The sequence below is a fragment of the Misgurnus anguillicaudatus genome, chromosome 24 (assembly GCF_027580225.2).
Source record: "Misgurnus anguillicaudatus chromosome 24, ASM2758022v2, whole genome shotgun sequence".
Lineage (NCBI taxonomy): Eukaryota > Metazoa > Chordata > Actinopteri > Cypriniformes > Cobitidae > Misgurnus > Misgurnus anguillicaudatus.
The window spans coordinates 39423925-39439168 of NC_073360.2; the positions used below are offsets into that span (position 1 = coordinate 39423925).

The 15244-nt window shown below is 34.0% G+C and overlaps 1 protein-coding gene across 1 annotated transcript; it reads left to right on the top strand.

The window, feature by feature from the left end:
• Positions 1 to 772: 772 nt before the first annotated feature.
• dhrs12la (dehydrogenase/reductase 12-like a) lies at positions 773 to 15013 on the top strand. Its single transcript, XM_055197463.2, has 10 exons — positions 773 to 924; positions 4007 to 4140; positions 4581 to 4663; positions 6857 to 6952; positions 7077 to 7158; positions 7284 to 7345; positions 7476 to 7580; positions 9768 to 9858; positions 10107 to 10244; positions 13577 to 15013. The coding sequence occupies exons 1-10, from the start codon at positions 866 to 868 to the stop codon at positions 13690 to 13692; spliced, it is 966 nt and encodes a 321-aa protein (XP_055053438.1). The 5' UTR covers positions 773 to 865; the 3' UTR covers positions 13693 to 15013.
• The last annotated feature ends 231 nt before the right edge of the window (positions 15014 to 15244 follow it).

A 15244-nucleotide genomic window follows, 5' to 3' on the forward strand; every position in this document is an offset into this window, starting at 1 on the left:
AGGATATTAGAATTACGATTATATAATAATTAATATGTATTTCTCCGGATTCATGACATTTAGCAAAATGACTGTCACTATTAGGGATGCATAACAATTAATCGCGATTAATCTATAGCAGAATAAAAGTTTTTGTTTACATCATATATGTGTGTAAACTGTGTATAATAACTTTGTATAGATAAATGCACACACATGCATGTATATATTTAAGAAATGTTTATATACATTTATGTATAATTTATGTATAATTTATATTATATATAAATATAAATACTTAATATATAAATATATTTCTTTAAATTATACATGCATGTGTGTATATTTATATATACATCATTATTATACACAGTTTACACACATATATGATGTAAACAAAAACTTTTATTCTGCTATAGATTAATCGCGATTCATTGATATATATCCCTAGTCACTATACAATTTCAATTCTCAAATGGCCTTGAAATATAAAAACTACATTTTTACAGCTTTCCAACAATATATAGTTTGTCAAGATTATTTCAGGTTTGCATCTAACACCTTAGCCCCGCCCACCTGTTGGACCGTGCCGTGACATTTTAGGAAATTATGTCATATTTTTACAAAATAGTGATAAAGGGTTAAAATAGCTTTATTTATAAAGATCTCAGAGATATTGTCATATATCAAACACAATGTGAAAATAAAAACTATTCTTCACATGGACACAACATGTGTGTTATTTCTCTTATCACCTGTAGATGGCACTGTGTGTGTCACCCCTCATTGAGTGGCGTGTGGCACTCATGTGACCCCAGTGATGGTTAAAAGCACCGGCGAGCATCCACGAGCTCAGCGGGTGACCTGAGCGTCTGTTCGGGGTGTTATGATGTCTCTGTACCGGAACTCAGCATGGTTTCTCAAAGGACTCACCGAATTCACCAAGTAAGAGATTTGCTCTGAAAATATCTTAATACTTCAGAATAAAACTGCACATTATTAGCAAATACTAATGCTAAACATAAGTTAGTTAATGTACACTTTTTATGGGATTGTTAAAAAAGTCAAATACAGTGAAAGTTTCCATTTCAAAATTTTACCAACTGCAATCTACTGTAATAGAAAAGACTATCTTGACCTGTTGCAGCATTTTGTCAACATATATTTTTATGTTACTTTAAATTACCAAATTAAGTTAAACAATTTAAACTTATTTTTCTTAGTTATGTCAACTTATCACATGTCAAAATTGAAAACATTAGGTTGAATTGGCTTGCAAAACTGAGTTGTTCAAACTTCATGCTGCATTTTAAAGTGCACTTACTATAATATAATTTAATAGAATGTGATGTAATAGAATAGAATGTAATATATTGTGATGTAATAGAATAGAATGTTATATATTGTGAATAGAATAGAATAAATGATTAGTTGTAATTTATTAAAATGTTTGGATGTTCATCATGTATGTTTTAGCTTTAAAGATCTTCTAAATGTTGTATTAAAGTACATGATGTAGGGATGGACTGTTAATGTATGAAAATAAATTCATTAGCTCATTTAGACAGCATGTACTCCAAAAACACCGAATGTGTTATTTATGTGGCCAATTCAAGCGTTATGGATGTGACATTTCCAAACTTGTAATATAATTTCTCAGAGAAAGCATTTATTACCAATATAGTGTTTCCATAGGGAAATATGCATGCGCTATGGACATGACAAAAAAGTTATTGAAAGACAAAATACTTTGTAGAAATTCTGTGAATTAAAATCACACAAATCTACCCAATGAATGAAGAAGGGACAACTCTTCAAAGAACATTTCATATTTATTTTATTTACGTTTTTGAAGAAAGAAAGAGGATTATAGATGTGACATTTCTGAAATTTGCATTTACAGTATGGAAGATCATAAAAATGCTTTAAAATATTTAATAGATACTTTGCAAGGGCATTTAAACCACCAAATATTAACATCTGAGATATCATATGGTTAAAACTTTTGGGTAAAAAGTAAACTTTACTTTTCATGATAACGTTTGCTCATATGCAACACGTCTGAGAGCTTGTGACAACATTGAAAAAATACGCTGGATTTACCAAAAAAAAACATAGTGCATAATTTTTGCATCCACTTTTTAAAGTAAATTTTACATGGAATTTTAAGCAATTTAAGCTAAAAATTTGCCTTTTTTAAGCACTTGCTTAAAATTCCATGTGAAATTTACTAAAAAAGGGGTCCAAAAATGATGCACTATATTTTTAAGTAAATCCAGCGTATTATTTTGAACAGTATACAAGTCCACTGCCTAGTTAGTTATATTTACAAAAATAATTAAATTAGTTTTAACACAAAATTATTAAGTTAATTTCCTTCCTACAGATTTTGCATGATAAAATTTAGTTGAATTTACTTAATTATGTGTTCATTTAGAATTACTAATGCTGCGTTCACACCAGCCAAGGTAGAGGCGTCAAGTGTGAGTGATTTCAATGTTAAGTCAATGTGAAGACGCGTTGATGCGCGTCTGAAGGTCTCGCAGCACGAATGAGGCATTTAACGCGGCGCGGTGGATGTGATTTTGCCTTATTTGCGCGTCTAGTTTGTGCGAATAGTGCGAATTGAGCGTTGCCGCGGGAAACACGCAAGTTAAAAATTTGACCTTTGGTTTTGCTTTTGATTGGTTAATGCGGAAAAACATGCCGCATTAACCAATCAGAAGCTTGCTCTAGTAGTGACGCGATTATACAGGAAGCGAGCGGAGTCGCAGAAGCCTCTCCCATGACGCGAATTTCCGCGTGAATGTCTCCATGACTAGAATTTCACGCGCGAATAAAGCGAGTAAACTCAAAATGTTCAAGCAGCAAACTAGACGCGGTACACACGAATTTGATGCCTCAAGCGCGGCTGGTGTGAACCCACAGTTACCTTTTTGTGTTATTTTTACTTAAATTTGGTTAAAAAACAATATTTTTTTATTTATTTTACTCATTTTATTTAGTTAAATTTACTAAGTGAACACATATGGCTACTGTTTGTTTTCAGCACATTTGCTTCGGCATAAAAATACCAAGTTTCATTAAAATGATTATAAATGTTTTAGTCAAAGAGACCACTCAAATAGTTGTTTTTGCATTGTCTTGCCGCCACCTTTTCTTGTTTTTCCTTCAATTCAATGTCACCCTGGTTTACGCCCTCGTGCTCCATAATAGCTCACACATCACCCGTAACAGTGCTTGCATTTACCGAGAAAAGCTTGTTGCCCCCAGCACCTCTTTGTGCCTCATCATCTCTCCGCCCCGGTGGCTACTGGCCTGGCACACGCGGACAATGCCAGTCTTTGAGTTCGGGTAAATAGCACAAGGGCCGCTGATACCAGGAGCGCCGGTCTCAGAGGGCCCACTGATGGCTCGCACTCATTAGCTAAGCAATGACGCAAGGCCATACTTTAGGACAGTGATTCTTAACTGGTTTTACTTCAGGACTCAGATACTGTAATTTATACTGGACATGCAGTATATAACCAAATTACCCAAAAATAACAAAATATTCAACTGCATAGACCAAGCACGAGGTACAAATTATTAAGTCGAATGGGACAATTTTGATTTCTAAATGATGCATGTTAATGTCAACACCTATTTTGGCTTTCATAGACAGATGCATTTAACTGCATGCACAGCTTTTGATTTCATCAATAAAAGATACAGGAAACATTTTCTCCATTTGAAAGTTTCTTCTCCATTTGCATTTATAATTTTGTTCCCTGCTGCTTTAACTCACTGCTTTAAGGCACTTTGGCTGTAATTTCGTGTTAAAACTATGATTTTGATTTTCCACCTTGACCGAGCGTGATATTAAAAAGTTTTAGATGAATGCATGCCAGTATGTGAGCTAATTAGTGAGTTGAAGTAATGGGGCAGTGTGTTTGAGATCTAAATAGATGTCACCGGGTTCAAAGCTGCCACAGATAATTGCGAAACCCTGTCACGTATCAAAATTAATGAAACCTCTGCGTTCCAGGGGGGGATTCGTGTCGGCGTCTAAAAACTTTGTGGAGAAAGACCTGGAGACCTCGATGGCTGGCCGATCCTTCATGATCACTGGAGCAAACAGCGGCATCGGTAAAGCGACTGCCATGGCCATCGCGAAGAAAGGTGCGTGTGTGTGATGACAACAGCTGCTAGCATGTTGAACTTTCCCCACAGGGTTTAGTAGATGATAGAAAATAACCAGGTGGTGAACACATTACATGGCCAAGTTGTATAATATCAAGGATCTCTCCAGACAGATAGAAGATTAAGGCAGACCTTTTCTCTTTAAGCATCCTTCTTTACTTAATTGCAACCAGCTACAGCTCTGGGAACATCAATTGTGCCCGACATTAGTGTCCAACTTCACTGATGCTTTTGTGTCTCATTGGGAGCAAATCCCTACTACAACATCTAATGAAAAACGTTCCTTTCCTAGATAAGCAGACACCGTTGTAGCACTAAAGGAAGGGCTAATTGTGTATCAAGCACATTATATGCATACTTTTGGCCATTTAGTGTACATACATGAATAAATGTAACCAGTTGACACTCTTTATTTCAAGGTGGTACCGTCCACATGGTCTGTAGAAATAAAGACAAGGCAGAAGAAGCTCGAGCTGAGATCGTCAAAGATTCTGGAAATAAAGTATGTGTGCATTTTTGTTGTGATAGAAGTTAAATGAAAAGTGTGAGATGATAACCCAAAGACTGGTCAACTATTGCACATTACATTTATGCATTTGGCAGACGTTTTCATTGTAACGTACAATGCATTACAGTACATGGTATACATTTAATTTAATAATTAGTTCACTATTATACAAAACATTCACTCTAGGGAATGCTGGGTTATTTTTAACCTCACATTGGGTCAAAAAGGTATGAACTCAACCCGTGGCTTATAATTTAAGCTATGTTGGGTTGTTTCAACCTAAAATGATGGGTTGTTTTTATCCATTTTCTGGGTTAATTGAATCCAGTGGCTGAGTACGCCCCTTTTTGACCCAAAGCTGGGTTGAAAATTACCCAGCATTTTTTGTAGAGTTATTAAAATGGCTCACGTGGTTGTTATTATCATTCTGTATAAAACACAGATTTCAAGTTTTATTGGTCACATACACTCAAAAAAAAAATGCTGGGTTATTTTCAAAAGTGTTTAAAAGGGATGAAAACAACCCACTGGGTTGTAATATGCTGGGTTGTTATAACCCAAAATGCTGGGTTTGTCCCTTTTTGACCCAGCCATACACATGACCCATACAACAAAAAATATGTTTTTTTATATTTCTTTTCAAAATATATTTGCTGAAATGCCAAAATATTTAATGGAATGTTTTTGTATAATTTAAAAATATATTTTAAAGCAAGGAAATTTATTCACGTCGCATTGGAAGAAAAAATGTATGTTTATGTTACAAACATGTTTGAAACAGGTTTAAATTGGTTTAAATTAAATATATTTACAACTTTAAAAAATATACTTTATAAATTAGATTGTATAGCATTTATTTAAAATATATTTTGGATCAAGAATATATTTCTTGCCATATGGGTTTTAAATTTATAAATATATTTGCTTGCCCTTGAATACATTTTTAAACATATTAAGTTTCAATCTTCATATAAACATATATGATATTTTCAAATTCAAAAATATATTTAGCATATATTTAAAACATATTCTGGCCAGAGGTTTTTTTTTTTTTTCAAAAATATATTTAGCATATATTTAAAACACATTTTGGGCAGAGTCTTTTTTTTTCAAAAATATATTTAGCATATATTTAAAACATATTTTGGCCAGAGGTTTTTTTTTCAAAAATATATTTAGCATATATTTAAAACATATTTTGGGCAGAGTTTTTTTTTTCAAAAATATATTTAGCATATATTTAAAACATATTTTGGGCAGAGTTTGTTTTTCAAAAATATATTTAGCATATATTTAAAACATAGTTTGGCCAGAGTTTTTTTATACATATTTAGCATATATTTAAAACATATTTTGGCCAGAGGTTTTTTTTTTCCAAAAACATATTTAGCATATATTTAAAACATATTTTGGCCAGAGTTTTTTTTTTTTTAAATATATTTAGCATATATTTAAAACATATTTTGGCCAGAGTTTTTTTTTTTATATATATATATTTAGCATATATTTAAAACATATTTTGGCCAGAGTTTTTTTTTTTTTTCAAAAATATATTTAGCATATATTTAAAACATATTTTGGCCAGAAATTTTTTTTTTTTTCAAAAATATATTTAGCATATATTTAAAACATATTTTGGCCAGAGTTTTTTTTTTTTTTATATATTTAGCATATATTTAAAACATATTTTGGCCAGAGTTTTTTTTTATATATTTAGCATATATTTAAAACATATTTTGGCCAGAGTTTTTTTTTTCCAAAAATATATTTAGCATATATTTAAAACATATTTTGGCCAGAGTTTTTTTTTTTCCAAAATATATTTAGCATATATTTAAAACATATTTTGGGCAGAGTGTTTTTTTTTTTCAAAAATATATTTAGCATATATTTAAAACATATTTTGGACAGAGTTTTTTTTTTTTTCAGAAATATATTTAGCATATATTTAAAACGTATTTTTGGCCAGAGAATTTTTTTGCCATAAGTAGATAAGTGAAATGCTTGGTTATGACTTCTCCCCACAGTTTGTGATAAGAAATGAAAAAAAAATAATAATAATACTTACATGGCGCTCAGGCCCTAAAAATCTAAGAAATCTAAAAACTTCATATTAGGTCAATTAAGATTTTAAAAAATTAAACATCTGTAGGTTGTATATTATGGCATCTCTTGTCTTTGTTTCAGGAAATCTATGTGCATATTTTGGATCTGTCTGAAACCAAGAAGGTTTGGGAGTTTGCCGAGTCTTTTAAGAAGAAGTACAAAACCCTCAATGTTCTGGTGACGCCTCACATCTCTCTCCTAAATGCTTACATCTATTATGTGTTGATGAACTAAATTATTGATGAATAATGACTGATTGTCAGTTAGTTTCTCATCTAATCCATTGATTTGAATGAGACAGATCAATAACGCTGGCTGCATGATGACCAAGAGGGAAGTTAATGGTGAAGGATTGGAGAAAAGCTTCGCCAGCAATTCCCTGGGTGAGTTAACACGCACACAAACAGCTCAATATACTACAATATATCTACAGTCCTATATTAACTGCGTGTTTTGTATTCTCCACAAACCTCATTGTCATATCGGCTTGATGTGTGCGGTTGCACAGCCGTCTACATCCTCATCAAGAGCCTCGTTCCTCTGCTGGAGAAAAGTCCTGACCCCAGAGTTGTGAGTAAACCAAACACACAGACACACAGAGAGAGCGAGAAAGAGGGATCGTACAGGTCACCTTAATCTCTCTGTCTCTCTCTCTCTCTCTCTCTCTCTCTCTCTCTCTCTCTCTCTCTCTCTCTCTCAGATAACAGTCTCATCAGGTGGGATGTTGGTGCAGAAACTGCGGACAGGAAACTTGCAGTCTGAAAGGGGGCGATATGAAGGCACTATGGTGTACGCACAAAACAAGGTATACACAAACACATTATAAAAGTCAAGATTTGTGCACACACAGAGAAACTTTTTGAACTATATATCCATGTAAAAAATATTTAAGTATCCACCTTATTTTTGACGTAAATGTGTACGCCGCCATCTTTGAGCTCCTTTGTGTAAGACTTCCGGTGAGCCACTAAAGCTAATGGTAGTCATATTGCAAGTGACACAGGTGTGCCGTTTTGACTGGCTAGTAAATGTTTATTATAAAATCCAGAACAACCAGCAAAATTTGTGCAGTTAGGGGTTGCCAAAATAGCTGGTACAAACACAGTTAATCTCTACAAAACATTTGTTTTAATCATAATTCAAGCACAAGAGCTGAATGTCGACGTGCATCTTACTACAAAAATGTTTTACAAAAACAGTTTACAGTACAGAATGTTTATGTATACAGTATAACATAAACTGCTAATAAAGTAATAATAATAAAGTATAATAAAGTATGTAAAATAAAAGCTGTTTTAAATTAAAAAGCAAATAATTTCCTAAATCATGTCTCCCTCTAGTGCACCATGTAATAAAATATATCACATGCATATTTAACAAAAAACTAAAATGTAACTAAATAAATGTAATGAATGTTTATTGTGGTGTGTAGTTGTCAAATAACTCAAACATTATTACAGTCAATTAAACATTGCCGTAAAAAAACACACCAGTGGGACATTTTAAACATATGCATGAACAATGTTACAAACACAAACTCTTGGTCTTTTCAGGTACAAACACTTGACTGACTTTCCCACTGTACAGATCCTGGTATGTGTTTTTATAGTTGCGCATTAAAGACCCGTCAACTCCGAGCACCAAACACGAAATGATTGAATATATCTTCATATAATGTATCAGGCCACTTCTTAATTTCATCTTCACACTAGGTTCTACATGGCAGGTGTAGTAAATATTTACCATAACTGTTTAAATCATGTTTTATGCGTGCTCCCACGACACTGTTTTCTATCGGCTGGATATTGAAACTGAAGTCTCGCACAGAAAAAGGAAATACATCACATCACTTACTTTCGCATTCGAAATAAGGTGGATACTTTACTATAGTAAACTGCAGTAAATTGTAGTGTAGTAATTATAAATATACTATATTATTCAGTAATATTAACATACACTGTAAAAAAATCAGCATTTTTGTCAAATCAACATATCATCGCTGTCCTTCCGAAAGCTTGTATGTCCAAATTTTTTAATACTTTTTATTGATTAATATTTGCAAAGCCACTGAGAAACATAAAGAGTGACCAATAATAATGAGTTATGACCAAAAATGAAATTATGGAGATACAAGGTTTCAGAAGGACAGCGACGATATATTTTTTATGTTACTTTAACTTAACAAATTAATTTTAAGGCGCGTGGTCATTTGCCGATCCCATACCCCTCTCTCTGTACTTTTCTGTCCTCTCCTTAATCACTGTCAAATAAAGCCAAAAATTGCCAAAAAATATAACTTTAAAAAATTAATAAATAAATAAATAGTAGGTTTACTTTTTTGTTGAATCAACTCAGATTTGCAAGTCATGTTAACTTACTATTATTTATCTTATTATTTATCTAAGAGATGAGTTGCTACAACTTAAAAAAATAAGTTGACTTTTTTCAGCTCATCTGTAGTTATAACAACTCATCCCTAGTCAAGATAAATATCAGTAAGTTTAAATGACTTGTATATAGAAAGTAAATCGAAGTTTCAACAAAAGGCAATTTTTAAGGCAATAATTTTTTACAGTGTACTATAGCGTTTTTTAACCTTCCCATATTTAATATTAAAGCATACTATATTTACTACAGTTTATCAATTTAGGATTTGACAACAGTGTAAATACTACTGTATATGTTTAAATCTAGAAAAAGGACTTTATAACGTCTTTATACTTAGAGATGATTTCATAACCCATCCCTAAACTCTCCCTAAACACAAACCTTCTGACGTTATTAGATTCTGATAAAACATGAATCATTTATGAGACGATTTATGAGCCTTTATGAGAGTTCGGCAAGATAGTTTAGTTTAGTAGTAGACTATAGTGAACTTTAGACTGACATGTCTTTGTAGTTAAGTGTATTTATTTAAGTGATTGTAGTCTCTGTTTGTAGTTTCAGTGATATCACATATTCTGCATGTTATGTGTTTGCACATTTTCAGAGGCAGCAGATTGTGATGACAGAGCAGTTTGCAAAAGCTCATCCCAACATACATTTCTCTGTGATGCACCCAGGCTGGGTCGACACGCCAAGTAATCACACACAAATGCACAAATACACACACACACACAGTTTTGCATAACAAACTTTGACAAACATGAACATTTTGGCCAGATGCCGAATGACCAAGAACATTAGCTGATAATTTATATTTACACAACGTGCATTTTTACAAAGCAGTTTACAGAAATATTTATAGACTCAAATGTATGCAACAAAGCACAACAGCTCAGTAAACCTGATTATTAATATTGTATACTTGTTATATCTCTCCCTGTAGCTATTGCAAACGCAATGCCTGACTTCCACAGCTCAATGAAGGAGCGTTTGAGGACACCAGAGCAAGGGGCCGATACGGTCGTGTGGCTCGCTGTATCCGAAGCTGCTGTCAAGAATCCCAGCGGGCGTTTTTATCAGGGTGAGCAAACACACAAGCACACACACAATGGCTGTAATACAAAACCTAGTGAGGTACCTCAAGTGTGAAGTGTGATTTGAAACGCCCTACCTAGGCAGTGATGGACAAAAAAAGCCTTTGCATGTTGTTCTTAAATTAGACTGAACTATTTTAACAACATGTTTTAACAAAATAAGTATTTATATGCATTTCGAGATTGTCTTTTCGATGCTGCCTTACATTTGTGTCAAAAGGCAGCACAAATGTGTTACTGAAATACTATACAATGACACCCAAGTTGCCACTACCTTTTGAAACAGAGCCTGCATCTTTATCACGCATCTGCGTTTTAAATAAATGAAGGAAGTAAGTCTTTCACGAGACAAAGAACCGATGAAAGATGCTCATGGGAGAGAGAAAAGCAGGGTGAAGAACAGAACAAGAGAGAAGACGACGAAGGAAATGAGAGCAATTAAATAAAGAATGGACAGATGAGAGCATGACAATGAAAGTGAAAGAGAGACACTGAGAGGAGGAGAGATGAGCAGAAGAAGATAAAAGGAGAAGAGAGAGATTAAGAAAGGGAAAAAAGTGTTGGCAGTTCTCCAATGCAGCTGTAGCGGGTGGAGCTTTAGTACCAGACACGGCCGGACACAAACCTCTGACCCTGCAAACCAAACAGGGACACACATTTTTATAGGCCTACACATTTTTAAAAGCCATGCTGGTCCGGCATGAGAGTCGGACACTCTAACAAGGACGCTAAAGGCGATGAGTTATAACGTCTGTCGCTGTTGGAATCCTTTTCATTTATTATTTGGCTGTTTTCACGCTGAAATAGACTATTCGTGCTTGCCGACATTTGGAAAATTTGGGCATGGATTAATAAAGGATCAGGATATAACCTAGACGTGCTGTCACTTGTTGTCACAGGAGCGGTAGCGCTGATTGTAATAGGCGGCCTACTCTTTTTTCACTGTTGTTTGCTGTATTGCGTGACAGTGTTTTTACTTGCCTATTAAATTATCTTTATTTTAGGCTGTTTATATGGATGTTTGATGACAATTAAATACATTTTGTCCCCACCAGGGATAAAAAATTATTTATCAAAGGCAAGGATATACACTTAAAAAAAACTTTTGGTGTAGTTTAATATATTAGACTAATCCTCAGAATTTCTTCATAGTTTATTAACATTTATTGAGAACTAAAATGATGATAAATACACAATTAATTTATGTACAAAATGAACTGTGTGGGAATAAAGTCGTATTATATATTTTCTTGTATTTTTTACCTGTTTTATAGTCACTGCACATAGTCCTAAAATAATTCAGTACATTTTAATCAAAAACTTGATACTGAGCCCCTAACACACTGACATTGGTGTAAAAAATTGAAACTTTCATGAAACTTTCATGTGCTGCACGCGAAACCTTCATGTGCAGAAGCGAAAGTTGCACGTGCGCACGTGATAGATTTACGTGCGCCCGCGAAACTAAACGCGATAGTTTCACATGCGCACGCAAAAACTAAACTTTATTTAATTTTTGCTCCATGTCCCCTAAGGGGCTCTGTACTTTCAAGTAAAAAATCGGAGTTAATTTAACTTAAGCGTATAAAATCCATTAAACTAATACATTCAAGTAAAATGAACTTAAATGTACTACTTAAATATTTGTTAAAAAATTTCATAAAGGTTTAAGCTCTTATATTATTGATGTTGTTTATGTTGTAAATTATAATTTTGTGAAGTCACCATTCAGGTAATCAGTGTTTCCTTACATGAACGCTGTTCAGAACATTTTATTGTATAGTCAGTCATGAATTTTGTGTTATAATGCCATTTATAACACTAAGGGGCGGCGGTTTCCCGGACCAGGATTAGCTTAATCCAGGACTAGGCCTTAGTTTAATTAGGAAATATAACTAGTTTAAACAAACATGCCTTACTAAAAACATTACTTGTGTACATTTTGAGGTAAAACAAAGGGCACTGATGTATTTTAAGAAATGTCAGTGCAAGTTGTTTTCAGTTTGGAGAGCTCTTAAAAGTGTTTAAGTCTAGGACTAGTCTAATCCCTGTCCGGGAAACCGCCCATAAGAGTATGTTAGATATATTTAATATTTTTAGGACACAATGCTTCAACATTCCAAAAAGTAATAGACTTTACCTAAACAATTAAAAGATATCTTCTAAAATAAAAATAATTACGTGACATGTACTTAATTATTTAACAAATGTTTTTCATGCATTATTAAGTAGATTTTATTTGATTTTAGTAGGTAAGTTGTACTTTAAAGGTGCAGTGTGTAATTTTTAGAAGGATCTCTTGACAGAAATGCAAAATAATATACAAAACTAAATTATCAGGGGTGTATAAAGACCTTTCATAATGAACCGTTATGTGTTTATTACCTTAGAATGAGACGTTTTATCTACATACACCGAGGGTACCCTTACATGGAAGTCACCATTTTGTCCCGCCATGTTTCTACAGAAGCTCATAATGGACAAACTTTTTTATTAAATTGTCTCCAGTGATGACATGTTTGTCCTGTGTTGGCTACCGTAGCTTCTCTATGCGTTTCAAAAGCAAGAGGTGAGCAGTGGACTGAGCCATTGGCTGCAATTCGCAACCTCACCACTAGATGCCGCTAAAATTTACACACTGCACCTTTAAAATAGCAGTACATTTTACTTAGAAAAAGTTCATTCAAATTGTTACGAGAATTTTTTTTAAGTAAATAGTTAGTTTTTCGGTGTAAAGACCAGAGGGGGGATAATCCCCCAGCAAATTGCACCCTGGCGATGGGTGTATTTGACTTCATACGATGCCGTGAAGACTGACATGCAGATGATATCAAAATACTGCAAGAGCGACTAGAAAACAGTTGACTCTCGAAACGCTTTTGCGGTATTTTGATGTCATGTGCTTGTCAGACCCATGAAGTCGAACACACCTTTTCTATCTTGTCCTCCAACCAAACATACAGCGCCATATTTAAAGAATGATCATGTGACTAACATGTGTATTTGTGAAAAGGCCATTTCCGTTTCCATTGCAGTTTTGTGATATTTTCCTTTTTCAAATTGCTTGAAAAACTTTTTCGCGATATATGGGAGTTTTTGCAAAATTTACGTGTTTCCAACGCTATCTTATGGCAATTCGTATGTATTTTTCGAGGTGGCTAATTCATAGTAATTTGTATGAACATATTCATACATTTTTGTAGGATTTGCCTTTACCCCTGTGACGTTGGGGTTTGGGACTTTGCGTTTCAATTTGCTCAATTTGAATTGTAATAGAAACGCAACTACTGACTGTATCCGTATGATTTTTCTGCATCAGATCGACGGATGGTGTCAGCTCACCTTCCTTTGGCCTGGACGCACAGTTCACAGCAGGAAGATCAGAAGTTCATGAGCGTGATGGATGACCTTGCCAAGACCTTCCAGTCTCACTAAATCTCTCCAATACAAAACACTTGCAAGTTGCAACACAAGTATAGATGTAGACAACTAACACACAGTCCAATATAGTGTTTAACTGTCTAATGAGTAAAAGCAGTGTGGATGTAGGCTACTTACAATAAAAACCTCACATTAAACCTTTAACATCTGCCGATAGATTAAATGTCCTCCAGAACTCTGAAAGTGTGAAGGTGTGAAAAACCTCAATAAATTTAAAATCACGCTTTTGTCTGTTATCAAAATGAATTCTTTTTTATTCACATTTTATTCTCTCCTGTCATTAGAAACAGGAATCGCTCTTTTCCGACAGCTTACTGGTCCAAGCACCATGTGATCAATCTTAACCAATCACAGTGCGCTGTTACTGTGTCGGTGACTCCAACAAATCAGGTCAATCAGGTGGGAACCCGCTCTGACCGGAGTCACCCTAGCTGTCAATCAATCACTCACAGCCAATCACCTGGTGGCGTCCAGGAAGCTGACTGAAAAACGATTTTGTGATTTTGTGGGGTTGTGCTTTGGCTTTAAAGCTGTCACCTGATGTTCCAGAGAATGAGGAAGTGCTAAATCATTTTCGCTGCGTTTGAAATCGCGCACTGTGTTTATCATTAAAACAGTCATAGTGTATCCGTCCTGTTTTCATTGTCATGTGACCTGTATGTCCTTTGACCTATGATGTAATCACAACAACCGCGACCATACGTATGCTTTGTTTAACAACTGCAACTGTAAAATACATTTTATGGTACCTAAATCGCTCAAAACTCTGGTTTTGTAAAGCTTTTTTGTTAAAAATCCAGTCGAAAAAGGTTATCTGCGCACTTTTCGGTTACTCGGTTTTTCGAATACTATGAATTCGAACATACTACTCGGCTCGCATATTGATTTTCGCCTACTACATAGTATGAAAGTTAGCGATTTCAGACGCAGCTCATCTGTTCGGACAATAACATTTCTTTACATTTCTGCATATGAAGAGTTTTGTTGCAAAACGAGATAACCACCTTTTTTTTAATTGTTCAGAAATCGCGTTTTTTGGTTGTGCATTCCAATTTATATCAATTCAACTGCAGTTGGTTTGTTTTGATTTAAACCTTCATAACTTAAAAAATACAGCTAAGTAGCACCATAAAACAAAATGATAACATAATAATAAACATGTTTTGACAAAAATGTTAAAAAATGGATTTATCTCGTTTTGCAACGAAACTCTTCATATACAGATTGGGTGATGATTAATTATAACATGACTGTTCTTGTCAAGCATTTGTCTTGTCAAAAGTTGTTCAAGCGATAATAAAAATATTTAAAGGTGTGGTGAAAGTGTGATGATGTGAGGCGGATGTTAAATGTTAATAAAAATTATATTAAAGGGGACATTTCACAAGAATTTTAAGATTTAAAAAAACCTTTGGTGTCCCCAGAGTACATATGAAAAGTTTTATATTTATTATAATTTATAATTTCATTTATTATAGCATGTTAAATTGCTACTTTGTTTGCTACTGTTTTTTGGGGTGTGTCCTTTTAAATGCAAATGAGCTGA